The sequence below is a fragment of the Mustela erminea genome, chromosome 14 (genome assembly GCF_009829155.1).
Source record: "Mustela erminea isolate mMusErm1 chromosome 14, mMusErm1.Pri, whole genome shotgun sequence".
Classification (NCBI taxonomy): Eukaryota; Metazoa; Chordata; class Mammalia; order Carnivora; family Mustelidae; genus Mustela; species Mustela erminea.
In genome coordinates this window covers 91,026,494-91,053,640 of record NC_045627.1, presented here as the reverse complement: position 1 = coordinate 91,053,640, position 27,147 = coordinate 91,026,494, and the positions used below count along the sequence as shown (strand labels likewise).

General features: G+C 62.5%; 1 protein-coding gene across 4 annotated transcripts in view; it reads left to right on the top strand.

The window, feature by feature from the left end:
* STK32C (serine/threonine kinase 32C) overlaps positions 1-27,147 on the top strand; it is a 69,171-nt gene that overhangs the window by 20,508 nt on the left and 21,516 nt on the right. Inside the window, exon 2 of one of the 4 annotated variants that reach the window (XM_032312635.1) lies at positions 19,441-19,496. In XM_032312635.1, the coding sequence (XP_032168526.1) occupies positions 19,441-19,496 (56 nt within the window). Of the gene's footprint in view, positions 1-19,440; positions 19,497-21,774; positions 21,867-23,277; positions 23,553-27,147 lie in introns of those variants that run through there. The other 3 variants (XM_032312638.1, XM_032312637.1, XM_032312636.1) reach the window with 3 other exon arrangements.

The following is a 27,147-nucleotide window of genomic DNA, read 5'->3' as shown; positions in this document are numbered from 1 at the left end:
AGGACAGGCCGCCGGTGCTGCAGATTCGCGTGCGGGGTTGGAGTCTCACACCTCTGGGCCCTAGCAACACACCGGTTTCCTGGGAACACACCCGCCAGAGTCTGCTCGGCTCCTGCCTCTCCGCAGGGTCTGCCCCTCGGAGGCCCTGTTGCCTTGGTTCCAGGAGCTGCCACAGGCTGACAGCCACTCCGTGCTGAACACAGGGAGGGAAGGCCTTTCCGGGGCGTCCTCACGGTTCACAGAGACCGGCTCCAGCGGGAGGACAGGTGCAGCCCCTGGTCCCGGAGGCCTCTGCTGAGCCTGGGTCCTGCCTGCCCTGAACCTCCCTGTCCCCTGGGCTCCTGAACCTGGGAGCTGTACGGCGGGCAGTCTGTGCTGGTGGTGGGCCTTTGCGGGGGAGCAGGGGACTGAGGGCAGAGCCTCCCCCTCAGCCCCTCAGGCCTCAGCCTCTGAGGGGCTGGGAACAGCCAGCCCTCCACTCCTGGACCAGCTGAGTTGTCGCCTGACCAGTCCCATGTGACCCCCCAGGCACCGTGCCCTCCCTTCCCTCGGCTGACAAAAGTGTGCAGAGAATCGCCTCCGCTGGCTCAGCTCTGTGGAGGGGTGGCAGTCGGTGGCCAAGACATTTAGCTGATGGGCGCAGGCTCCGGAGCACAGCTGAGAGATTAGCATGCCCTTTGCTGTGTCTTCCTAACTGTCGCTGATTTCTTTCCTTAAGTGAGGGCTTCCCTGATGAAGCTGAGGGCCAGCATGGCCAGCCACGAACAGAGCAGCACGGGTTCACGGTCAGGGGCAGCCGGCACCAGCAGGAAACCTCAGTGGCCACTGTAGGGAGGACGCGGTGCGGCAGGCATCTGGGACGGCTATTGCTGGTGCTCCGGGAGCCTCCAGGAGTCCCTGGTGCTCTGGCTGTGCCGGGGACGCATGGCCCGGGAGCGGGCGGCGTGAGGCTGCTGCTTTCTCGAGAACGGTGGCGAGTGGTTCTGCCATGCCTGCGAGGTCCGAGGTCATCAGCGGTTCTCCAGCTCTGCACCGTTTTCGATACAGCCCGGGCTCTTTCCAGGCACAGCGTGGCTGGCCTGTGGCACGGTTCAGGGCCCCAGCCTGCTCATGTGGGGCGGGCTGCAGGTGCCGGGGTGCAGAGCCCAGCGTCCCCTTCTCGGCGTGATGCACAGACACGCGGACGAAGACTGTGCCCCTGCCGGCAGCTCCCATCTCGGCCCCGAGGGCCTGACCCACCGGGCTGCTGACTCACGTGGGGGGAGCCCTGCCTAACACCGGCTTCCTGCCCTGGTCTGTGGGCCCCCGAGCCGCCTGCACCCGCTCTCGGTTCCGGCGGCCCCAAGCTCGTCGCCTGACCTCGACCCGACTCTGGGCCTGTTCAGCTGCGCTCTTCTGCCCTGTGGGGAGGGCTGGCAGCAGAGTTGGGAATAGCTGTGCACTGCCTATTTTTATGTCACATTTAACAGTTTTGTTCCTTTTTGGTTTTGTTTTTGTTTTTTAATAAACAGAGAAGAATAGAGAAGAAAAGAAACCCATAATCTCACACCCTAATCCTTATTGGTGCAAAAACGGACTTGGTGAGCAGGGTGTAGACGTGAAAGCCGCGCAGGGGAGTAGGAAGGGCGCAGCCTCCGTCGTGGGCTCTGCGCCTACACCCGTGTGCCTCTGAGGGGGGCTGGGGGGACACGTTCACGCGGCAGGAGCCGCCAGTGCAGGGCTCTCACAGCGTCATAGGAAGCGAGCACCGTCCTTTGGGGTAGCGCCGTCTTGCCCGGGAGTCTACCAGGTTTTCACGTCCACACGACCGTCTGCTCTGTGGCCTGGGTGCCTGGGCTGTTGGGACCGTTGGGTGTTGAATGTCTCTGAGACCTCGATGGGACTCTGTGGGCTTCGCGGCCGCGGGAAATGACGGTGGTGGCGCTGTCGCCTGGAGGGGTGGGAGCACCGGGTCTGGGTCTGTGCTGACGGTCACCGAAGGCCTGGCCCTCTCCCCCGCCGCCGGGAGCACGAGGGCCCCTAGCCCCGCCACACCGTCTCCAGCCTGTGAGGGACCCAGACCCTCCCTTGGGCGAGTCACACGCCATCCCCTTGTCTTGTTGACGGACACTCGTACCTGATCACAGGTGGTCACGGCCTCAGTCTGACCCGTCCAGCCTCCTCCCGGGCAGCTGGGGTTTCTCACTGACCTGTAGAGGAAATTCTCACTGAACCATAGAGGTGCGCTGTGCTGCGGGAGATTCGCCCCAATTTGTCGCACTCGTTGCAAATGCCCTTTCCCAGCCTGCAGTCAGCTTACACGGCGGTCACGGGTCGTGCGCTGAGCCTTAACACGCCGCATGGGATTCAGCGGACAGTAGCCCCTTTCCTGTGTGGCTTCTGGAGTCGGCCTCTCGTGCTGCAGAATCACAGACAAATTCCCTGTCACTGTCGTGGAGTTCTCCCAGGCTCAGTGTGTGCACACATGTGTGTGTGCCTGTCCTGTGGGCACGCACACGTGTGTGCCTGTATGCATGCGCACATGTGTGCCCGTCTGTGTGCGTGTGCATGTTTGTGCCCATCTGTGTGTGCCCATCCATGTGTGTGAGTTTGTGTGCCCGTTTGTGTACACGTGTGCATGTGTGTTCCTGTCCGTGTGCGTGTGTGTGTGTGTGCCCGTCTGTGTGCGTGTGAGTGTATGTGCCCGTCCAGGTGCGGGTGCGTGTGTGTGCCCGTCCGTGTGCGTGTGAGTGTGTGTGCCCGTCCGTGTGCGTGTGAGTGTGTGCCTGTCCGTGTGTGTGCCCATCCGTGTGCGTGAGTGTGTGTGCCTGTCCGTGTGCGTGTACGTGTGTGCCCATCCGTGTGCGTGTGCGTCTGTCCATGTGCGTGTGTGTGTGTCCGTCCATGTGCGTGTGCGTGTGTGCCCATCCGTGTGCGTGTGAGTATGTGTGTGTGTACGCATGTGTGCCCATCTGTGTGCATGTGTGTGTGCCTGTCCGTGTGCGTGTACGTGTGTGTGCCCATCCGTGTGCGTGTGTGTGCCCATCCGTGTGCGTGTGCGTCTGTCCATGTGCGTGTGTGAGTGTGTGTGCCCGTCCGTGTGCGTGTGTGTGCCTGTCCGTGTGCATGTGAGTGTGTGTGCCCGTCTGTGTGCATGTGAGTGTATGTGCCCGTCCAGGTGCGTGTGCGTGTGTGTGCCCGTCCGTGTGCGTGTGCGTGTGTGTGCCCGTCCGTGTGCGTGTGCGTGTGTGCCCGTCCGTGTGCGTGTGCGTGTGCGTGCCCGTCCGTGTGCGTGTGCGTGTGTGTGCCCGTCCGTGTGCGTGTACGCGCACACATACACGCTCACGGGTGCCCACCATGTTGTGTCTGGATTCTGCTTGGTCGCGAGGTCCGAGGGCGACTCAGACGTCCCCTCTCCCCTCCTCACGTGCCCACCCGGCGGCCTTCGTCCCGCTGCCCGCGTGTCCCCCCACTCGCCGTGCGCCGTCGTCTGTCTGGTTCGGTTGCAAACCACGCCTCTCACGGGACCCCTTTTAAAACACAGTAGGAAGTCATATCAGAGGGTGAGGTCCCTGTGGAAGGGGTCTGCCCCCCGGGACGCCTGCCACCGTCTGTCCCTGGAGGGATCTGGGATGCGACCTGCAGCCCCCGCCCTCTGCACCATCACCGTGCGCGATGACGTGGTGAGGAGGAGAAGGACACTCGTTCCCGCTGGCCCGAGCACGGGCGGCCCTGCGGATGGGGCTGAGGGCGGATGGGGCAGATGGTCAGGCAGGTGTGTGCTGAGGCCCAGGTAAGAAGCCTGCTGAGAGGAGTGTGTGTGTGCGTACGCGTGTGCAAGGGACAGGGAGGAGAAACCTGTTCGATCCGAAGCGTAGCCCCGTACAGTCCCGTCCAGGTCAGGACTGGTGCCTGTGGGGCCATCCCAGGGGTCCCAGGCCGGCAAGGAACTTGGGGTCTCGGGTCCCCATTTGGCGTCCAGCAGAGGCTGTGGGCACAGAGCCGAGGCGGGGTCCCCGACACCTGCTCGCAGGGAGAAGCCCGCTCGGCTGGTGGGGAGGCAGGAGGCCGACATTTCCGATGGACGGGGCACGGCCGCCGGCCACCTCGCTGCTCCTGGAACCGCAGGAGGCTGACACTGCGCCCAGGCCCCCGGACATGGGCAGCGGGCTCTTTTCCTAGAGGCTCCGGAGAACGCCGCGCAGGCCCGGCCACCCTCATCCCACCTTCGCACGGTTTCGGATCCCGGCCAAGACTCCCATCCTGGAAACCTCAAGCTGGGGCTCCTGTGAGGAGGCAGACTCCCGGCGCCACGCAGCTCTTCTGGTTCTTATTTTTAGAAACATGGAGGAGAACAGAAGTCTTGTGCTCTGTCTCGAAATAATGCCTTTCTTTAATTCTACTCAATTGAGCCAAAAATAGACCCACCCTTTCCTAGGATGACCGTCCGAGCTCTTGAGCCAGAGTGGGGAGAGCATCTCGGGCACGGGGGTGCGGCGTGGCCGGCTGGGCAGACCAGGCCAGTCGTCCAGACCAGCCCAGAGCAGAACCGGGATGCCTCTGCCTGTGGCCGCACTCCAGGATTTTAACACACTCAGGCCCCAGCTAAAGGCCCTAGGACCAGCCCAGGGTGGCGGCAGTCCTGACCTCATCCCCAGCCAGGGGTCCACGGAGGGCTGTCGTGGGGCTGGCCCCAGGCTGCTCGGCCCTGTGACTCTCCTCATGGTTCACCGTTTTGTGTCTTTCCGTGAACAGCTTCCCTGCTGACAGGTACTCCGCCCTCTGGTTTCCTGTGGACTGAAAGTGGGGGCCCACACTTGGGGCGGGGTAGGGGAGACCCCGGGACTGGGCCTGCTGCCTGCCCAGTGCATGTCGGGGTTCCTCCTGGCAGCTCCTAGCTTCTTCCCACGCTTGCGAGGTCTCTGTGTTCCTGGTTTCCCCCTGTGCAAGGGGGCCCCCAAGAGGGGCTGGGACCTGGATTTTCCAGACAGATGGGACTTCCTGCAGCCTCCTCAGTCCCCACAAATCAGCGCATCTTTGCTCCTTCCCAGAGGAGCCGGGCTGGGGGGAGGCTGTGGTGCCTCTGATGGAGACGAGTCATGTGAGGGGCGTCTGTGCCAGAGGAGGACAAGTTGGGTGAACTCCGGGGGCAGGTGTGGCGGTCCAGTGGCCCCGAAACCCCTAGCTGTCCAATTCAAAATCAGGGATGCAGGGGGATGTGGCTCAGTCAGTTGAGCATCTCACTCTTGATTTCAGCTCAGGTCATGATCTCAGGGTTGTGAGATCGAGCCCTGCGTCGGGCTCTGTGCTCAGTGCCAAGTCTGTTCGTGATTCCCTCTCCCTCTGCCCCCCCCAATTAATAAATTCATCTTTAAAATCACAGATGTGGACGATTGGCTCTGGGGTGCAGGCCCGGCCACACAGGGGCTGCTGGTGCGTGCACTCTCGTTGCTGGAGGAAGCATGTTAGGGGAAGCAGGTTGAGCTACAAGAAGGGACACTGGACTCTGAGGTGGGGCTCACAGGCCACGGTGGGCTCTCCTCGGTGTGCGAGCCTGTGCCCACGGCGCCGGGGTAACCTCTCCAGCAGGGATGGGTCTCCTCCACTGTTGCTCACCTCTCTCTTAGCCGTGGGCACCGGTGCTGGCTCTGATGCCAGAGAGGACTTCGCTGTGGGGAGGTCCAAGGGCCCCTCGTGCTCTGGGCCCATGACGCTCTGGCTGGCGTGTGCTCAGCTTCCTTCTGCAGACAGGCTGGTGCCTGGGGATTGAAGCGGCCTGAGGACCTGGTGAGTGTTCGCCTGGACAAGGGGCAGGCACGGCTCCATGGCCAGGCTCCATCAGGTTCCCGAGCCTTGGGTAAATGTCAGTCTGCCGTGTCAGCCCCTAGAGCCTGCTAAAAGGCTTTGTCAACACTCATTTCCTGCACAACAAACAACCATGTGGCTTATTAATCTTTAAATCTCGACTTTCCATCAAAACCATGTGCAAATTTCTTTTCAGAGAAAAGGTCTGACATAAAACTGTGCACTTACCGGGAGATAGAATTTAAAATAGCAGCTTTTCCTTGACGATGTTGCATCGCTTCTGTTGATGTGAACGCAGCGTGGGCTCCGTTTGGCTGAGGCCGGGCTGCCCTCTGCTGAGCGCTGGGTGGGGGCTGGCTGTCAGCCGCTCCCTGGGCCGGCAGAGCCCCCAGACCAGTCCCTCCACCCCAGACACTCGGACCCTGGGAGGTGTCCAGGTCCCAGCATGGCCACATTCGGGGACAGACTGGCTGGAGGTGGCCAGACGGGCCGTGCTGGGGAAGCCGGCCCTGGGACCCCAGGCAGAAACACGCCTCCCACTCACGCACTCCCTGGCTCCTTCAGTCATTCACTCAACAGGCTCTCGGGCACACGGGGCCGCGCTAGGCCCTGCAGGCTAACTTGCCGGGCGGCACCAGATTCACCCCCGACTGGATCCACCACGGTCACGGAGCTGAACCTCAGGGCACCTTATGGGACAAGCAGCTCCTGTCTTGGTTGGAGGCTGCCCTCTGGGTGAGGCAAGGGGCTGGGGACATGGAAGGCGCCATCCGAACCCCATCCGTTTGGGAGCCGTTAGAAGGCTGAGAGGAAGGTCACGGATTCTTAGTGACGCGTCAGCGACTATGTAGGATATTAATTGACGGTTGATGCTGGGGCCGTGGGAGCTGAAGGGGACCCGGGGCAGCCCCAACTCTGCCCGGGGACGGCTCGGGCACCCTGGGTGGGTGCGGTGCCGCGGCAGCCCAGGTCCTGGCAGCTCTTGCCGTGTGAGCCGAGCTGTGGGAGTGCGGCTCTCGTCAGCTCGGCGAGGGGCCGTCTTGCCGTGGGGATGAATCGGTCCTGCCGCCAGCCCGAGGCCCAGCAGCAGCTCTGGCGGGGGCGGGGGTGATAAGCGGCTGTGAGGCCTCCTGCTCCCTCGACAGCTTTCCCGGCTCCCCCACCCCAGCGGCTCCGCACGCAGGACTTCCCGCTCTCCGGGGGCAGGTCTGGCTCTGCCGGCCTCTGCATCCTGCCTCTTCTGCCCACGGCAGACGTGTTGCCGGGACCCCAGAGCAGCGGCCTGTGTCTGAGACCGGGGCCAGTGCTCAGTGAAGCCACAGTCTGAGAGCTTGTGGCCCGTGCACACACAGCAGACACACCTACACACACACCCATGCACGGGCGCACGCAGACATGTGTGCACATGGACGCACACGCGTGCACATGCACGACACGCATAGACGCGCACATGCCCAGAGAGCTGACCCCCAGGTGCACGTGTGCACACACGTGCGCACACGTACACACCCAGACACAAGCACACCCCGCACACGTGCACGGAGCCGCACCCACAGGCACACAGAAGGACACGTATGCATGCACACAGACACCTGTACACATGCACGTGCCCGCACAGGCACGGAGCCGCACCAGCAGGCATGGGGACACACAGGGGCGATCAGAGGTGTATCATTGCGCTCCAGAATAATGACGACTTTTGCACTGAGCAAACTTCTCCCATTTTGGCCAGGTTTCAGAGGACCCCAGAAGAAGACAGCAACCAGCACCCTGCTTCTGCAGAGGGATGGCCCCGGGTGAGGCCGCGGAGTTGTGTCCATGCTGAGCCCGGGGCACACAGCGTGGGCACAGCCCGTGGGGTGGAATGGGGGGGGGCCCGTGGTTCTGTGCACGCCCAGGCTGGTCCCGAGGTTAAGTGCCGGGCTGTGTAGGTTACCCCAGCCTTGGCTGACGGGGCCATCTCAGAGCGAGCTGCTCCCACGGGGGTCTGCGGCCGGCTGGTGTAGCGGCAGGGCTTCTCCTGGCCTACCCCCTCAGCTCCGGGCCCCAGGACTGGCAGTCAGGCCTGCTGGTTCCGCCTCTGGGTGCCCCCCCGCCCAGCCCTGCTCCCATGACCTGAGCTTCACGTGGGCCCTCTCCTTAGAGCCCCTTCCCAACAGCTGAGCCCAAATACCTGTGTCCTCCAGAAAGCTTTTCTGACCAACTCCCCACCCCCACCACGAATGAGCCGCTCTGTACACCACCCTCCCCCCAGCTCCATGTCCTGGGTTTGGCCTGTCCCGTAGGCCCCAGGGCACAGGTGCACATGGATCCTGGGACTGGATTCTGACCCACTGCTCTGTCTGCTGGTGGCCATGGCCAGTCACTGAGCGGCTCTGACCCCCCGTTTCCTGCACTCGTGTGGGGAGTAGCTCTGTCCTGCAGTGTTCTGTCTGGACACGTAAAACACCCCCTCCGCACACCAGCCATCATCTCTTTTGGATGTATTTGTACGGGGGAGGGCTGTGATTACGGTAAGATGCAGAGACCAGAAGCAGGAGACACATGGTTGCCCCTGGAACCAGGACCCCACAGGACAGGACCCGCTATGCTTTCCCAGGAAGCTGCCTCTGGCTCTGCTCTGGGCAGCCCCTCGGCCCCGGGGGCCAAGCTGCTTCCATCGACCTGGACTGGTTTTGCCCGTCCTCAGACCTGTGTGGTGGAGCCGTACGGTGCGTGCATCTTTAAAGCCAGCTTTCACTGAACGCAGTGTGCTGGGGGTTCATCTGTGTCCGTACGGGACACAGTAGTTGACTCTTTGCACAAGAACGCTGCTGAGGGGCCTTGGGTGGTGATATAACGGAGTCCCCACCCGCTCTCCTGTGGGGGACCTTTGGTTGTCTCCGGTATGTGGCGTTATGGATAAGGTTGCCGAGAACGGCGCTGCGGACACGTCTGTTTGGTTTCTCCTGGGAAATGGCTGGGAAGGCAGCGTCCAGCGGCGCATGGTAAGTGCACCTGCGCGTCCATGGGAGGCGGCCGACGGGGCCGGCGCGTTCCATCCGCACCAGCAGCGGGGGGCTGAGCCGCTCACGTCACCGTCACTTGGGGTTGTCAGTCTAGCGCGCGGGCTGTGCTTTGGGCTGTGATGGACCCTGTTGGGTTGGAGGCGCAGACCCCCGGTGAACGCTGACGCCGGGCCTGTCCTGCGCTCGTTGGCTTCTCCGCCGTCCCCCCCTCTAAACGTCCACCCAAGGCTTATCCTTTCACACTGGCGGTCGTTCTCTCTCGGGTCGGCAGGAGTTGTTTACACAACCTGGCTGCAAGCCCTTGCTTGGACGTGTGTCTGCACACATTGCTCCTGTGTTCCTGTGTTTGACTTCTTATGCCTTCGCAGTATCTTTTGAAGAGCAGACATTTTTAATTGGGATGAAGCATGGTTCATCATTTCTCTGCGGCTGGTGTTTCTGGCGTCACGTCTGAGGAATCTTTGCCTTGCTTCAGGTTGCAAAAATGTTTGCTCTTCCAGGAACTGTTTTATGTGTATGTTTGCGGTCCGCCTAGCATGGGTTGCTGGGCATAGCATGGGGGGGCACAGTTAGGAGTTGTGCTCACGGATACTCATGGTGGAAGGCCCACATTGCTGCCCAGACTTCGTCGGCACCTTTGGGAAAACCAGTATGTGGGGACCTGTCCCTCGCGTTGCCCTGCACCTGACCCTATACGGTACCCCACTGTCCTGATTACTGTACCTTTACGTTAAGACTTAAAACCAGGGGCACCTGGGTGGCTCAGTGGGTTAAAGCCTTCAGCTCAGGTCATGATCCCAAGGTCCCAGGATCGAGCCTCGCATACGGCTCTCTGCTCAAGCAGGAAGCCTGCTCCCCCCTCTCTCTGCCTGCTGCTCTGCCTATCTGTGATCTCTGTCAAATAGATAAACAGGATCTTTAAAAAAAAGGAAGGAAGGAAGGAAGGAAGGAAAAGAAAGAAAGAAAGAAAGAAAGAAAGAGACTTAAAATCAGGTAGTGCAAGTCCTTCAACTTTGCTCTTTTTTTTTTTTTTTTTAGGATTTTTTTAAACTATTCTAGGTCATTTCAATGTCCATCTAAATTTTCGTGTCTGCCCACCCATTTCTAGCAAAGAAAACCTAACTAAGGTTTTGACCAGAATCCCACTGACTCTATAGACACCTTTGGAAAGAAGGAGCCACCTTCCTGTCCACTGTTCCAACCCGGGACCCGGGGCGCCTCTCCGCTTATTCGGGTCCTCCATGATCTCTGTGTTTCAGGGTTTCATGTGTGGGTCTTGCACATCCTTCTTAGTCATATTCCTGTATATGTAATGACTTTGGTACAGGGTGATTTGGAAAATCTCATTTTTCAGTAGTTTGTTGATATTATATTAGAAATCCAAAAAACTTTAGGTATAGACCATGTATCATGTGACCTTGCTAATTCATGTGTCAGCTCTGGACGTGGCCTGTATGGTCCTCAGGACCTTCTCCATGGACCGCTCTGCAGTCTTTTCCATTCTTTATTTTTAGCTGCTTCTCCTATGTCTTTGGCCAGGGCAGCACTAGAGAAAATGATGAGGATGGGCAGCCTCACCCCGTTCCCCGCTTGGAGGAAGTGTTCTCTTGCCACAGTTAAACGTGGTCTCAGCTGCAGACGGTCGGGTGTCCCGTCTGACCATCGGAAGGTTCTGTTCTTGTTTGCAGAGAGCCCTCAGCACAAACGCACGTGTATTTTGTCAAGTGCATCTCCCGCATCTCCTGAGGGGGTCCTGGGTTCCTTCTTCATCCTCTTAGCGCAAGGACTAGGAGCCGTTGGTTTCTAGAGTTGAACCAACCTTGCATTCCTGGCACGGACCTCATCAGTCGCAACGTGTTATATTTTTTATACTGCTGCTAATTTGCTAATATTTTGTTAAGGGATTTTGCATGCATGCTCTGAGGAAACATTGGTCTGTAACTTTCTTCTGTAATAAGTTTATCAGGCCTTGCTGTCGGGAAAACATTGATCTCATAAAACAAGTCAGAAGGTGCTTAATTTCTCTGTTTTCTAAATGAGTCTGTGTGAGATCGGTATTGTTTCTTCCTTAAAAAGTTGATAGAATTCACCAGTGAAGCCATCTGGACTGGAGATCTTTTCTGGAGGGTGGATTTTGATTATAAATACATTATTTCAGAAAAAACAGACCTGAGACCGTTCAGGTGGTGTGTTCTGTCTGTATTAGTTTCATAAATTGTGTATTTCAAGGAATCTCTCCATTTTGTCCACATAATATAATCTGTTGACATAAAGTTAGTTGTTCATGATCTTTCTAAATTATCCTTTAGATGCGTGTGGGGTCCATGATGACATGATCTTTGTAAAATTCTTTATGTTTCTCTCTCTTTAAAAAAAAAAAAAACTGGTCTTGGAGCAACTGGGTGTCGCAGTTGGCTAAGCAACTGACTCTTGGTTCTGGGTCAGGTCCTGATGTCAGGGTGGTGGGATTGAGCCCCACATTGGGCTCGCAGCTTAGTGTGGGGTCTGCTTGTGGCTCTGTCTCTCCCCGTGCCTCTCCTCACTTTGCTTTCTCGGTCTCTCTCTTTTTGAAAATAATAGAGAAATGAATCTTTAAAAAATCAGTCTTCCAAAGGTTTGTCAATGTTACAAATCACAAAAATAACTTTCAGTTTTGTTGATATTCCTGCTGTCTGTCTCTCTGACTTCCTGCTTCCTGCTCTGCACGCACTTTGTTCTCCTTCACCGTCTCTTGACACAGGCACGTGGGGCTGAAAACTTCTGACGCTGTGGCTTCTTCACCCTTGGTATGTCTTGTTTTCAGATGTGAATGTGCACACCAGCATGGCCCCGGGGCCGTGGAGGACCGCAGAGAGCTGTAGGTAAACCCAGCACTGTAACAGATTTCCGTCTGTCTGTCCCTCACAGGCCAGGTGGACCCTGCCCCGCCAGGGAAGAGGACAGATGGACGTGACAGTGAGCATTGGACATGTTCTCGGTTCTGCTGCCAGTAACTGGGAAATGCATGTTTTTCTACAACAAGGAATGTTTCTTAGAATTGAGCTTTCAAACGTGAAATCAGAGAGCCTCCGTGGTTGGTCTGTGTGGTGGGAACCCTCTCATCGTCTTTGTGGCTGGGGTTCTTTTGTGGACAGATCACCCTCTTACCCATTCTGCATGGTCGAGCATGTGGGAAATTTCCAGTTTGTGACTGTTCCGCATTTCCTGAGCGTGCGGGCTGGTGGGCGTGTGTCTGTATTTGTGGGTGTGTCCCAGCTGGGCCCTGGGGTGCCCAGAGCTCGGCTTTACTCCCTCAGCGACGTAGCCGAACTCCGGCGGCTCACGCCTTGCCAGCTTGCGTGGCCGGCTTCCCTGGTTCAGGCTGGTCTCTCGGATGTGGGGCAGTCCCACTCTCTGAGCCTCTTCTGATCCCCGAGACGTCACGCGTGCGTCCCTGTTGAGCTGGCATGTGGGCATCTTTTGCGAGGTGCCTGTTCGTGAAGGTGACTCTTTTCTGTTGTTTTCTGTCTTTTTCCTACTGCCTTGTGGAGTCCCTAAGACGCTCTGGGGTTGGTCAGAGACCGGCTGGGCTCTTGGGCTTTCCCACCTTCTGGCTGCCTCGTGGGTCACCTTGAGCGTGGTGCATCTCTCACGGGGGACGCCTCCCTGGGCCACCTCCTCCCTCCGCTCCCTCCTTCTTAGCTTGCGCCCTCGGGCCCTGCCCAGTGCCACCCCGTCCAGCAGGGTCCCGGCCCGTGTGCATTTCCTCAGGCAAGGCCGAAGTCCTGAACCACATCTACGGGTTCTCCCACATGCGGTTCTCATCCACATCATGGACCCAGCCCCCGTCCGAGCTGCAACGCTGCCGACCGCCCCATCCTCGTGCACCCGCCAGCTGCATTTTGGGGCCATCATTCCCCTCCATTTTGAAAACTCTTCTCGCTAAGCAAGCCAGAACAGAGTAATACTTGGCCTCACTGTACTTGAACTTCATAGCGAGACCACGGGCACTGCCTCCTGGGGCTCGCTGCAGGGTTCTGCGTGTCCGCTGACTTGTCCGGTGGTCTGGCCATTTGTCCCACAGCTCGGGGAGTGTGAGCTGGGCCCGGTCGGACCAGCCCCCGGGTACTCCCGTCCAGGGCCCACATGCGAGCCCATCCTCCTGCAGGCCCAGCAGCCGGCCTTAGGGATGTGGGCTGTGGGGCAGGGAGGGATGCGCCGGGCCGGGGATTTCTGGGGGGCTGCAGATGGGGCTTCCTCAGCTCAGGCCTCTGTGGCCGGGAGTTCCACGTGGGCCTCCCAGGCAAGGCTGGGTTTGCGTGGCAGGTGTTTGACTTGGCAGCTCTGGGTGCCGTCGGATGCCACAGGGTCAGCAGCAGCGAGCGGCAGGGCTCCCACCCTACGCCGGCAACCAGGGCTCCAAGTCCTCAGGGTGGCTGACACATAACCCAGGGCCTGGGAGCCTCAACTCTGGGGCTTCTCCTGGAGCCAGAAGAGAGGCTGGATTGGTGACGGCGGGGGGGGCAGTCTCCCTTCTGGGCACCGCTGCTTGGTGGCCTGGGGACCCTGGCGCTCACGTGCTCCAGCCTCTGAGGCCTCTTCCCGTGAGGCCCCTCTCTGTGGGGAAGGTGGCAGGGAGCACGGCAGGGCCATTATCCAAGCCCAGAGGCACACACAGGTGGATGGAAACACAGACAGAAGGCCTGGGCTTTCTCCGGCCCTTGGCCTAGCCAAGCATCTCCCACCAAGTGTGGATCTCTAAGTTCTCTCCATGGAATCCCTCTGTTCCCCTGGGGACTTGGGACCCCCCGATTCCTCCACGGGCAGCCAGCCTCCTGGTGGACTCAAGCATGTGGGCAGAGGCCCTCTGGAGGGTAGCTGCAGCCACCATCGTGGGGCCAGCTCTGACTGTCTGCCCCCGGGTCAGACCTCCCTAGGACTGTCTGCACTCTGCTCCCTGGGTGGGCTGAGATGTTGCTGACGCAGGTCCGGGGGCTGCCGGTCCTGGCTTCGCTCTGCCCCTTCCTTGGCCCGAGTCTCTGTCGGAGCACCGGGGAGGCACATACATGCCAACCCCGGGGCACACACAGGCCGGGGTCTCCTGGCAGTGCCGCAGAGTGAGAGGACAGGGCAGGGTCCAGTCGGCAGCTGGGCCAGGGGCCAGTTTGCTTGACTGGGCAGAGCTGCCTCAGGGTTCAGGGCCCCGTTGCCTGTTTGTCCCCTTCCTTGCCCACCCCCGCGCCGAGCCATGGCAGCCTCCAACCAGCTCCTGAGTCCCGAGGCTGAACTGGGGGCTCCCAGGGTGTTATTGAGGGACTCAAGGCCGTCCCTGATGGTGGACCTGGGGCTGAGCACCTGGGACAGGGAGGGGCCAGAGGTGGCGGACCTTGAACAGCAGGACCCCATTGGGCACCCCCGGGGAGGCATGCCCCCCACAGCCACGGGAGGTGGCGGGAGCCTGTGCAGACAGCCTCCCCGGCAGGCCCTGGAGGCACGGGACCCCAGCCGGCAGAGATGCTCTAGTGGTCTGGCTGTTGCCCTAATCTCCTGTTCATGAAGGCTGAGGATGCCGTTGTCAAACAGCTCCGGACGCGGGAGCGGGCCCCACCCAGGATAAACCATGTGGGTGTGGGGAGCTGTCACTGGAGGTGGTACGGGCTGAGGTTTCCTGTGGGCAGACGTGCCCGTGGTCTCCCCTGCGGTCCAGCCTGGGGGTGGGAAGGCGCCAGGACCGCCTGGCTTCTGGCCTCCAGTCACTCAGGTCCCCAGGCACATTCCTGCGCATGAGCAGAGGGACTGTTCGGGAACGTGAGCCCCCGAGGCCTCAGCACGGTCCTTGGGCTGGCGCCACGCCCTCGTCATGTCTGTTCCTGAAGAGACAGTGTGAGCGTGTTGCCCCCCCACCGACCTTGGGCTGGGCACTGAGCTGATGTCCCATGGCGGGGGCATGGGGGCGAGCGGGCACCGGCTGGGTGGTGAGTGCTCAGCGGGCCCAGCGCAGGCTTCCTGGAGAAGGGCCTGAGGGCTGAGCAGGAGCCCGGGAGGCAGTGGGGCACAGAAGTATCCCAGGAGGAAGAAGGGCAGCCTGGGTTGGGGTGCTGGCCCCCCGCAGCCCCGTCTCTTGTGTCCCGAGGGCCCCGTGGTCCTTCACCCAGAGTCGGCTCTTTCCTCGCCTGCAAGAAGGAGCGCCTCTTGCTGAGCGGCTCTGGGAACTGGCGGGGTCGGGACACGGAGGGCTGGGCGCGGTGTCCAGTGCGTGGTGCGAGCCGCTTGTGGGGCGAGCCGGTGGCCGTGGAGGGCCCATGGCAGCCAGCAGGTTAGGGGCTCGGTGGTGCGTGGGAGGAGACCGTCTGGTGACCACTCGCACATCGGCAGGCCCGTCCGTGTGTCCTGCGGAGGCAGGGAGGGACCGGTGCCGGCCTCCGCTGCACTGGATGATTTTGGGTGGGAGTTTTCTGGGTCATAGGTTGTTTGACAAATTGTCCTCAACTTTTGAATGAATTTCGGCTTCTTGTGACAATTGACTTGTGATGCAGCTTTCCAGATAAATCCCGACTTCCGGTAGGGAATTCACCAGGGATGTGGAGAGGGCGGGGCCTGTCCTGGGGGGCGGGGAGGCGCGGGGGAAGGGACTTGTCCGGTGACCATGGGCCGGTCACATCCCCACGGGGCCTACTGCCCAGGCCCTGAAGGCATGAGGATGTGGGCCGTGGGTGTCAGGGGCAAGCTGGGCCCCGGGTGGGCACAGGCTCCCCTCCCCTGGCCCCGGCGCGGGCACCGTGTCCCCCGTAACAGCAGCAGTGACTCACGTAACAGCAGCTCTATTTTTACTCTCCCTGGGCTCACCTTCTGTCTTGCTTTCCTCGCTGGCGGCACCGGCTTTTGAAAGGGCTGAATTCCAAACCCCGAATCTCACGGGGACCCATGGTGCCCCTAAGACCTTGCTGTTGGGTCGCCCCTCTGCCCACTGAGGGCGAGTGCTGAGCTTGAGTCCGCCGTGCTCAGACATTACCTAACGCTGTCTTTGGATTCTGGGGCATCTGCACAAGGGCCACCCGTTGGCTTTGTCCGCCGCCGTGTGTGGCGTGAGGCCCGCTTCGCACTCTGGGGGTGCCCTCCCCTCTCTCCCTCCAGCCACCCGTGGCCCAGCGGCCAGGCCGGAGGGTCAAGTCAGGTCGGGTCTTGGGGAAACCAGAATGATTTGCATGAGTCCCACTGGAACACGGCCGTGGGAGTGCTGACGGCACTCCTGGGAAAGCCGCTGGCCTTCTCCCCGGGGGTGCTCTGTCCCCTCACGAAGCCCAGTGGCGGCAAAGAACCTCGGAAATCACACGAAAGTCCCCGTGGGAGTTCTGTGTGGGCGCCGGACCTCACACCAGCACGTGGAGAGATGGTGCAGGATCACTGGGCTTGGAGGTGATCCTGGGGCTCGCCCAGCGGCCCGCTCCTCTACCTGGTCAGAGAGAACCAGGACCTCCCGCTGCTCCCATCATTCGGCCTCAAGATGACCTATTTCTTTCTCTTAAAAAAACAATTTTTAAAGGATTTTTTTACTTATTTGAGACAGATACAGAGAGAGAGCATGAGCAAGGAGAGAGGCAGAGGGAGAGGGAGAAGCAGGCCTCCCGCTGAGCCAGGACTCGTTGGGGCTCGATCCCAGGATGCGGGACCGTGACCCAGGCTGAGGGCAGATGCTTCACCCTCTGAGCCCCGGGGCGCCCCAAGGTGACCTATTTTCATAGCAACGCCCTGCTCTGTGATTGCCAACTAGGCAGCATAAAAGCCTTCCTTGAAGAATAAATATTCTTAGACCTTTGTGTTTTAAATATTCGGTCTGTACCGGGAGAGCCGGCCCGCACGGCAGCAGGGCCCTGGTGGGTGCCGGCCGCCCCGGCAGGCTCCCTTCTGCGGCGCTTGGTTCCTGACAGGGCGCGTCGAGCCGCAGGACCGTGGGGGCCACATTCCCTTCTCCTTCCGCCTGGGACGTCAGAGGGGTCTCGCGGCGGCGGGGGGAGGGGAGCGTGTCCACAGCTCGCAGGGCGACGGATCCGCGCAGGGGCGCCGCAGACGCCCTCCGCCGGCCACGGTCCGGGCGCTCCCCGCTCACCTCCTCATCTCTGGGCCCAGACCTCGTGGAGATAGCACCCCCGCTGCTTTGTTTCCTCTCGGGCACCACGTTTGTTTGCTGGCTCCCCACAATGGAGGGCCCACTCTGGGCGGACCCCTCGCTGCCCTCCCCCGGGTCAGGCCCGGCCTGTGGTTGGCACACGCGGCGGGGCCCCGCGTCCCGTGCAGACCTACGGCCAGAGCCCTCAGTCAGACAGCGCCGAGGCCCGGGCCGGAAGGGCCCAAGAGAAGCAGAGCCTTGTCTGTAAGCTGGGGTGTCCAGGGCTCCCCAGGAGCCGTGTGCAGGGCAGCAGGGCGCCAGAGCCTGCAGGTCTGCCTGGGACGGACGGATGGCTGGTGGACGGGAGGGTGGACGCTCGCGGGACCCAGGGTGCTGACCTCTGTCTGTGAGGAGCACCAGGTATGTGGACCGGACAGTGGCTTGACCCCCAGGACTTGGGCTCAAGGTCACAGGGAGCTGGACCCGAGGTGTTGAGCCCAACTTGTGTCTACAGGCCCCCGGACGCACGCCCTCCGGTCTCGGAGCAGGGTCGCTGTGTGTGTCTGGGAGAGTCTTGCTCCCAGCTTCCAGCCGCCATGGGACTCACCCCCGGCCCAGTCCTGGGCCTGCCCGGGGCTCCTCCCGGCTCAGTGGTCTCCTGGTACCCAGCAGCTACGTGTGGGATTTCCACCCTGCCCAGGTCTCCCGTGAAGCTTGCAGGTGGCCCACACAGTGCCCTGACGGCCGTCCAGGGGTCCCGCTGTGTGCCCTCTCCCGCCCTGGGGTCTCAGGAAGTGGGGGTGGTTGTGCCCCAAGCCACAGGCTCCGTGCAGTGGGGTGCACGCTCTCCCCTCCCATTCCTGGAAGCAGGCGCAGGAGAGGCCACAGGGCCGGCCGGTGTGGACCACTTCCGTGCCTGGCTGACCTCCGCCCGCCTCTTTCCCCCAGATGCCCTGGGCTAACCTCAGCCTCCGGGGAGTGAGAGTGGCGTGGGGGGCACGGTGTGGATTTCCTCTGCTCCTGACCTACTGTTTAACACGCTCTGCCCCCACCCTCTCCCTCCACTGGGAGTCTGGAGTCCCGCGTCTGCCTTTCTCTGAGCTCCGTGATTGCCGTGGCTGAGCCCCCCGCTAACCTCAGCCCTGGGGTGTGTGGCCGGCCCAGCGCTGTGCTGGCACCCGGGGGAGGGTGCCTGACCCTAACGCCCTCCATTCCACTCCCGGGCGGGTCCTCCCACGCCACGTGCTGGGCCACGCGCACAGGTGCCCCCTGAGGCTCCACGCGCCATTCTCCGTGTGGCACGCCAGGGCCCTTGTCGCCCCCCCCCCGCCCGGGGAGCAGCCCAGACTGCACTGACTGCAGGGTCATGGGTGTCTGGGGCGTCTCACGAGTGCCCAGGGCCCGCATCTGGAAGTGGAGCCGGGCTCAGCGGGTGCTGCAAAGCCCAAAGCAAGAGAACAAGAGCTGTGAGTCATGGAGCAGCCTGTCATTTTGGGGGCGGCCCTGACCGGGGGGCACAGGCCTAGGGGGCACAGGCTTGGGGGGACACAGGCCTGGAGGTAACAGACCTGGGAGGGCACAGACCTGAGGACAGGGACTTGGGGAGGGTTCAGACCTGGGGCACAGGTGGGACCATCTGGCCGCGTGGTAGTCAGCTGGGGGAGCCGCGTCCTGGGGGGCGGGCCGGTGTGGGAAGCAAGACTGGTCCAAGCTGCCTGGGGCACTGAGATGCTCATGGGAAGGAAACCAGTGGAGCGCAGCTCACATGTCAGGTTCAGAGTGAAGCGGGAGTCCTAGAGCCGGTCCGAACTGCTCACTCCCAGATGACCACCCCCAGGCACCGCGTGTGCGTGGCCCGTGTGTGGTCTCTGCATGGCCCATGTGCGTGGCCTGTGCGTGGCCTGTGTGTGGCCTGTGTGTGTGGCCTGTGCGTGGCCCGTGTGCACAGCCCGTGTGCATGGCGGGGAGCATCTTCCTTGAGGACCAGGATAGTTAGTAAAGCTGCAATATCCAACAACCCCTTTCCCTAGGAGGGGCTTAAGTCTGGGGGAAGTTAATGGAAGTCAAGATTCGGGTGGTTTCCCGCAGGCCTGGGGACCGCCCTTCAGAAAGTGCCCGTTACTCGTCCCCGGGCCGTGGCAGGCTCTCCCGTAGATCACCCCGTGAACCCCACGGGGGACTCAGCGGGAGGGCGGGAGGCAGGCTCCGGGCTTCCTGCGTGGGGGCAGTTCAGGGTGGGGGTGTCTAGGTGCCTGGGACTGAAGGGCACACCCTGTCCTCTGCGTGGTCTGTGGGCGGGGTGGCCTGGCCTCGCAAGGAGGCCCGGGGAAGAGGGATGGCCCGGCCCAGGACCCACCTCTCAGCCTTGGCTCAGGCTGTCCCTGCTTACACACAAGCCTGAGCTGAGCCTCCTGCAGGCCCCAGGACCCACTGTCCGGGGTGCAGGGGAGGGCTCCCTGCAGTGGTGGGGGGCAGCCCCTGGACAGTGGCTCCACTGGGGGCTGGTGGAGGGCCCTGGGCCTTTCTGCTAGCTCACCTGGTATGTCTCTGTTTTTTCTGCAGTGAACTTCGACCACTTCCAGATCCTTCGGGCCATCGGAAAGGGCAGCTTCGGGAAGGTAAGGCAGAGCCAGCAAGGAGGGCATGGTAGGGACCGTCCCCGCAGGCCCACCGGCTCTGTGAGGCCGGGACCCCCACGTCTGTCGGTGGGGGACGTGGACAGGCTGGCAATGAGGAGGGTCAGAGTGGGGTGTCAGCCTCGCTCAGGGAGCACTGGGGTCTTCCGTCCAGGTCTTTGCGGGTCTCTAACGCGCGTGGGAGCTGATGGTGCAGATGGGCAGCAGCTGTGGGGCTTTGTGGGACCAAGACCCCGACGCCCCCTCACTTGAGACTCTGATGCCCGCCCCGCGGTGGGGCCACTTTTCTTTAGAGGCGGGAGCCCACTCAAGGCCACAAAGGAAGTGCCTTAGAAGCCCCTGGTTGGGGGGGGTGGCCACGGATATTCAGTGTCCGGGAGCCGCCGGGACCCTCTGACGCCAGGCTGCTCCTGCAGGGGTGCGGGGGGGCAGGGCGGACAGTGCAGCTGAGCCTGTGTCCTCGTCCTGGCCGGCCGCGCCGTCGAAGACGTCTCCCTTGCTACTTTCGTTCTCTTGTCCACATCTGACTTCCTGATTGCTGCCTTGTAACGTCTCGAGATTGGGGGTAATTATAACTCAAAGAGGCTTAACGAGCACTCTGAGAAGGTTAAAATTAGCTCTCGGGACTTGGCCTTGTGGGCCTGCTGTAGATGGGTCACTTCTGGGTGCAGAGTTTCTTCGGAGCAGAGGAGGAGGCTTGGCAGAGGAGGCCTTGGCTCCCCTCTCCATGCAGCTGCGTCTGGACGCCGAGCCTTGGGTCCCCCAAGCTGGGAAGTTATAAACGGAAGCAATGACCTCCCTCGCAGGAACCCAGCAAACACTCTCGTTAAGAAGAGTATTTTTAAGATCTGCCGGTTGGGTTGCCCCCTGCCCACCCTGCTTCTCCCAACCGACTGTAAATTCTGTCTGCTGCGGTTCCAGAGGGTGTGGGGAAGGTCGAGGGACAGACAGGGTGGGGCTTAGGTTAAGGTTAGGTTAGGTCAGGCGGTGGAGGGCACCAAGGTTTCAGGAAGAGTGGCATGTATGGGGAGACACGGAGGACGAGCGGTGTTGGGGGCTGACCTGGGGCAGCCACTTCTCTGCCCCTGCCTCCTCCCGTCCCTGCCGTCCCCCTCAGGCTCCTTCTGCACTGCCAGGCGGCACACACGCCCCCCACTGCCCCGTCTGCAGAACCCCAGGAGTTCCGGTTCTCGGACCAGTACTAGCTTTGAAAAGCCAGCTGGCCGCAGGTTCCCGGAGACGGGACTCTGCAGAGCGGTGGCGTGCCGGCAAGGTCCTGCTGAGACTTCAGCCTCAGAGGGCGAGCTGCCTTGGAATGGCTCCCTAACGAGCACGCCTAATGAGGCCTGCAGGGTCTCTGGGCTGTAGTCCCAGGGCGCCCTGCCCTCGATGGCTTTCTGGATGTGGAGAAGCCAAGGACCTGTCACTGGAACTGGGCTCTGGGCCTTCCAGCTGCTCTCAGTGGCTGGAGCAGTGACCCCGATGCAGAAGCTCGCCCAGGACTCAGAAGGGCCGGCTCCAAGCATGTGTGGCCGAGCCTGTAAGTGCCTGTTTGTGGCCTTACTTGAGATGTGTGTGCGCAGGCCCTCCATGCCCGACTGCACAGGGAACCCTGGCTCTCTGCGGACGACTGGGTCGAGCAGCTGTAAACACCCCGAGTTCACTGATGCCCCCACTTCACGAGGGGAGGCAAAGTGGCGCCTGTGACAGGACCAGCTCTTCCCAGCAAGGGCTGCTCCCTCGGTGGCTGCCCCACACTTTGGGGGCGCATTTGTGACCGCCCTTGGCTCCCTGACCGCCACTCCCAAGCTTGCTGTTTCTGGACCTTGGGTACAAAGTCTGCTTAGTGTTTTCGGTTTTTCCGGGTTTTTGCTGTTGTTGTTTTGCTGTTGTCGTGGAGTCATACACGGTTGTAATCACCTGGAGGTGCGCGGCTCCGGACTGCTGAGTGACCACCTCGTCCTTGTCTCGACTCCCTCGTCTTGGAAAACTGGAGCTCTGCCCCCATTAGACGCCCCTCCCCACCCTCCCAAGTCCCCCATGCCTGAGAAACCACGGCCCCCAGGGAGATGGCTTTGTTTTGCAGAGCAGAATGGAAGCTGGTGCTGGAAGCTCACAGCGTGTGCCCGGAACGCCGGCCCCACCGGCTGGCAGGTGGAGGGCCCTTGTGCCTGGTTCTTCTGACCAGGCCAGGAGTGGGGGGGCGGTTCTCAGTGCAGGAGGCTCCTCCCCACTCGCTCCTGTGATTGGGCTGGGGGCTAGGGGTGGGGGCTGTTGTTCCCAAGACGCCTGAGCCCAGGTAAGCCCAGCAGGGGGCCTCACTCCTGTGGGGCAGGTGAGCGGGCGGAGCAGGTGAGCAGGTGCGGGGCAGGTGAGCGGGCGCGGGACAGGTGAGCGGGCAGAGCAGGTGAGCGGGCGCGGGGCAGGTGAGCGGGCGGAGCAGGTGAGCGGGCGCGGGACAGGTGAGCGGGTGGAGCAGGTGAGCGGGCGCGGGACAGGTGAGCGGGCGGAGCAGGTGAGCGGGCGCAGAGCAGGTGAGCGGGCGCGGGACAGGTGAGCGGGCGCGGGACAGGTGAGCGGGTGGAGCAGGTGAGCGGGCACGGGGCAGGTGAGCGGGCGGGGCAGGTGAGCGGGCGGAGCAGGTGAGCGGGCACTGGACAGGTGAGTGGGCGGAGCAGGTGAGCGGGCACGGGACAGGTGAGTGGGCGGAGCAGGTGAGCGGGCGCGGGACAGGTGAGCGGGCGGAGCAGGTGAGCGGGCACGGGACAGGTGAGCGGGCGGAGCAGGTGAGCGGGCGCAGAGCAGGTGAGCGGGCGCGGGACAGGTGAGCGGGCGCGGGACAGGTGAGCGGGTGGAGCAGGTGAGCGGGCGCGGGGCAGGTGAGCGGGCGGGGCAGGTGAGCGGGCGGAGCAGGTGAGCGGGCGCGGGACAGGTGAGCGGGCGCGGGACAGGTGAGCGGGTGGAGCAGGTGAGCGGGTGCGGGACAGGTGAGCGGGTGGAGCAGGTGAGGGGCGCGGGGCAGGTGAGGGGCGCGGGACAGGTGAGCGGGCGCGGGGCAGGTGAGCGGGCGCGGGACAGGTGAGCGGGCGCGGGGCAGGTGAGCGGGCGCGGGACAGGTGAGCGGGCGGAGCAGGTGAGCGGGCGCGGGGCAGGTGAGCGGGCGCGGGGCAGGTGGAGGCCTCCGCGGTGACGACGGTGACCACGCCGTACGCCACTGCCTGGGGCCTCGGGTCGCAAGTGACACTCGACGCCAGGGAGCGGCAGGGGTGACAGTGCGCGAACAGCGCCGGGAGGGGAAGGGCTGGGGCCGCTCCTCCGCCGCGGGTCTCGGCCCCGCACGCCGCCATCGGACCGGCCGGCTGCACCGTGCGCTTCGGCCCCGCCCAGTCACGCGGGAAGCTGCCCTCGGGTTGGCCCGGGAGGGTCATGTGACCGGGATCAGGGCGGGCCGGGAGGGCGGCGCCGGGGCAGGGGCGGTGGTTTGGTCCCGCCGGGGGGGAGGGGCGGCGCCGTCCTCTGGGCCTCGGGCCCTGGGCCGCGGGCTCTGGGCCTCGGGCTCTGGGCCGCGGGCCAGGGGAGGTCCTGCTTCCCCGCGGCCCTTTCCGGCGGCGGGCGCGGCGAACGGCGAGGGCCGGGCCCAGCGCCCTCCCCCGGGGAGCCTGCGGGGTGCGCCCCGGCCGTCGTCTCCGCTGCGCCCCGGCCGCCCCCTCTCTGCCCCCGATGCCCCCGCCGTGTCCCCAGCCGCCCCTTCCCGGCCCGTCTGGCCCCGGCCGTGTCCCCAGCACCAGCCCAGCTCTCGGCGCCCTTGGCTGACCTGTAACTAGCCAGTACGTTCAACGCCGTTCTGGAGAAGATCCTCGACCCGCCCGCAGTCGGACCCGGACGCGCTCGCCCCCGCCCCGGCCCGCCCCACCGGCCGCGCTCCTTGCTGCGCTCCGGCCCCCACCCTCTGCCGGACGCCCGCGGCCCTCTTACTGGTTTTGCATTGGAACTTCTGCGGAAGTGTTGTCACGATCCAGACAAAGTCATGAACTTTGGGTAGGAACTGCGTTTAAAGGTTCAGAGAAAGTTGCAAACTTCCCCAACTCGGGCTGCAGTGCTTCTCCAGTGGAATGTTGTATTTTTGGTCGGTCTTTGGCCTTCTGTTCTGTTGATTGTCTTGTTCGTGGAGTTTCTGCTTGTTCAGCTGACGCACACATTATCTTTGTTACTGTTAACAGGAGATTTTACTTTCTAGTGTTGCAGTTTATTGGAAAATGGTGACGTCTGTCACCCTGCCAACCCCCGAGGCCACTGTGGCTGCTGGGGGCCGGGGACTTGGGTGGTCACTGGCTGTGGCGGATACTCCTAGCCTGGGCAGCCCTGCGGCAGGTGTGGCCAGTGGGTGGGGTTCTGGCTTTGCCGACCTGAATGTCTTCCTTGCTGGAAGGTACGGGCTCCCAGTGATGCTATCCGCGGGGCAGAGTCTGGGTCTCCATTCGGGACAAGGGTGTGCGGAGCCTCCTCAGGGGGGCACCTGGTCAGGCTGGACCATCAGGAAGCAAAGATTAAGGCGGTAGAAGGACACAGCCCATTAGGAAGCAAAGGCTTGTCAATTGGGGGTGGGTGTCCCCTTGTGAGTCCAGAGTCCCTGACCCGGCTGCGTTTTCCAGAGACGTGACAGGCTTTTGCACAGTGGGCACAGTTGGGTGTTTGAGCGGGAAGGTCCTGGCCCTCGTCGTGCACCCCAGCCCCTCTCTGCCCCTGTGGCCTGGTCCTGCCTCGGCAGGTTTCTGCCCTTCCTAGGCCAGGCCTCCTCCCACTAGCTGCCCTGAGCGCCCTGTACCCCAGGGCACCCCTTCCTCTCTGCACCTACAGAAAGTGGGCTGTTGCTCACACAGAGCCTTCTGGGAGGGCCTGCTGCTGTGCATTTGTGGGTAGGTGGGCCTGGCCGCCTTCTGTTCCCCTACCCAGCTCAGACCTGTCAGGAGGCCGTGGGTTCCGAATTAGGGAGCTTACTGTGAGATCTGGCAGATATGGGGGCTCTTGTCCAGCTGTGAGGCCTGGGGACCCTTTTCCCTTCCGGCGGGTCTGGCTCTTGTAGGAGTACTGGCTGAGATGCTATGGGGGTTGGGGGGAGTTCGGACCAGCATGTCTTGTTTCTCTTCAGTTTATGGGGGAAAAGCTAAGATAATTGGGGTACAGTGTGCCTTGGCTGCAGACCCCAACAGCTGAGGGAGCTCCTGAGCCCCTTGTGACCACCAGATCTCAGAAGGACCTTGGAGATGAGGTGGGAGGGGGTGGCGGGGCCGGTGTGGCAAGTGCAGTCCTGGGGCTCAGGGCCTCAGTCCTTTCCTGGTGGACCCTGCTTGTTGAGGACGCCCAGCCGTTGCCGTGGAAACACCTCAGAGGCAGCAAAGGGCCTCCCGCCCAGCACCTGGGGGCAGCATCTGCAGTTAACAGGGGGCCCTTCTGGGGTTTCGCCCTCAGTAGTGGCAAGAACGCAGTGGGGGTGGGGCCGGCGCAGCTGTGGCCGAGGGCTCAGAGCTGTTGTGTCCTGCCAGCTCCTGGAGCAGGCTCAGAGCCCCTCCTGAGACGTCCGGACACCCGGACCTTACAGGCCCGTGCCTCCGTTCCTTGTTCCCATCACGTGCTTGACTGGCCTGACCACGCCAGTCGCCTTGGGAACCCTGGGAAGGAGCATTGCTGAAGGCCGGGCTAGTGACAGTCACCAGAATTCACGGTGTCCAGTCGCGTCGGCAGGGGCCTGTGGCTGGTGGCCTGGTGCTGGTCACCCTTAGGCAGGGCAGCCTGTGGGCCCGCACACACCCAGGCCCTGGGTTTTCCCACAAGGCTCCATCCTTGTAGCCACATAAATGGTGCAAATGACCCTTGGCAGGGAAGAGCCTCCCCCATCCCAGGGAAGCCCACGCACATACGCACGCACGCACGCACGCATGCACACACACACCTGCGCGAATCAGCAAAACCCCAAAAAAGTCGAGCAAAGTAGAAAATTACTCAAACTGATGATAGTAGTTGAAATCTTGAAAAGGCCAGTGCACAGAAGAGATTTAAAAAAAAAATTAACTCTGCTGTTTAAATACCACCAGGCCCGCCAGTGCCACCTCTGGGCGCGCACGCCCAAGGCCGAGAGCAGGGACTCCAACAGGTGTCTGCGCTCCGTGTTCACAGCAGCGTGGGTCACGGCAGCCACGGGGGGCAGGGACACGGGCACCCAGCACGGATGAAGGGATGAGGGGTCGCGTGTCCTGCAGCCTTGAGAGGAGGGACGGGCCAGCACCTGCTCCCGCATGGAGGGGCCCTGAGGGCCCTGAGTGTCCCCAGGCAAGGCCAGCGAGGCCCCGGTGTGCTTACGCTCCAGGCTTGGAGCCCCCAACGCTGTCAGGGGGTGTTGGCGTCAACCCCCGTCCGCAGAAGCCGGGTGGGCTCACAGGTTTCCTGTGGCTGCAGCGCCGGGGGCTCCCTCTGCTGCCGCCCTTCCCTCTCCATCTGGCCCCACAGAGTCCATGTTCAGACTTCAGTTTCGTACATGACCTTACAAGCAGCTCCTACTTGGGGCCCCTGATGGGAAGGGTTTGGCCCCAGAGCCAGCAGTGATTTGAGGGACCCTGCCCAGCTGACCTGTGTCCATCGGGCCTCTCAGAAGGGGCCCTGCTGGGCACGCTGGGGTGCGGGCTGAGGGCTCTCCAGGGGTGAGGGATGCTGAGACCCAAACAAGCCCCACCCGAGGGAAGAGGAGTGGGGGGGGGCGGGCACAGGCGCTGGTCAGAGAGCCGGAGGAACACCGCGTGTGCGTGTGCGTGTGCGTGTGCGTGTGCGTGTGCGTGCCGTGGGAGGACTTGTGAGGGCCAGTGGGGGCCCGTGCCCAGCCAGCAGGGGCTGGACGGGGCAGCAGGGAGCGCAGGTGCTGAGGGCACAGCCTCCTTCCTCTCCCTACCCCAGGGAGCTCACTCGGTGGTGGGGTCCACACCGGACGCTGCCCAGGCCGAGGGCTGAAGCTGTCCGCGACCTGCAGGTGCCCAGCCCTCTCCCGGCGTCACCGTCTCTCTCAGACCTGCAGTCCCAAAGAGAGCCCGCGTGGTGGCCTCCCCGGGGGCAGCATCTGACGGACCGCCCATCACGTGCTCCGAAGTGGGCCAAAGCACAACGGGAACTTGCTGGCTTGGTCTCTGGGTCACTCGGGCCTTGCTGTGCCTTAAAATAGCCATCTCCCTAGAGACTGCTTCTGGAGAAGGAGGTCGCTCCCGCCCACTTCCTCGGTCTTGTTCCTGGCCAGCGCGCAGGTTGGGCGCTGCTGGGGGCCGAGGCCAGAGAGGTGCACCCGGTGGGTGGATGCTGAGGGTGAGCCCACAGTCCCCCCAGGAACCGAGGGAGAAGGAAGCTTGCTTTGCCAGGCCTGCTGGGCGCGGCTGGCGGCTGGAGGCTGTTCTTCGGGACCGGGAGGTGGTGGGGCACCCTTGGCCCAGGCTGCTGACCGTGGGAGCCCAAAGGGTCCATCTCCGGTGAGCGTGTCTGGGCATCTGTCGCTTCTGCCATCTCCAGTAGCTCAGGCAGTGCCGTTTGTCAGGGCAGTGACCCCTGGGGCCCCAGGACCCAAGCTCCACGCCTCCCCACGCACCGTCGCAGAGCT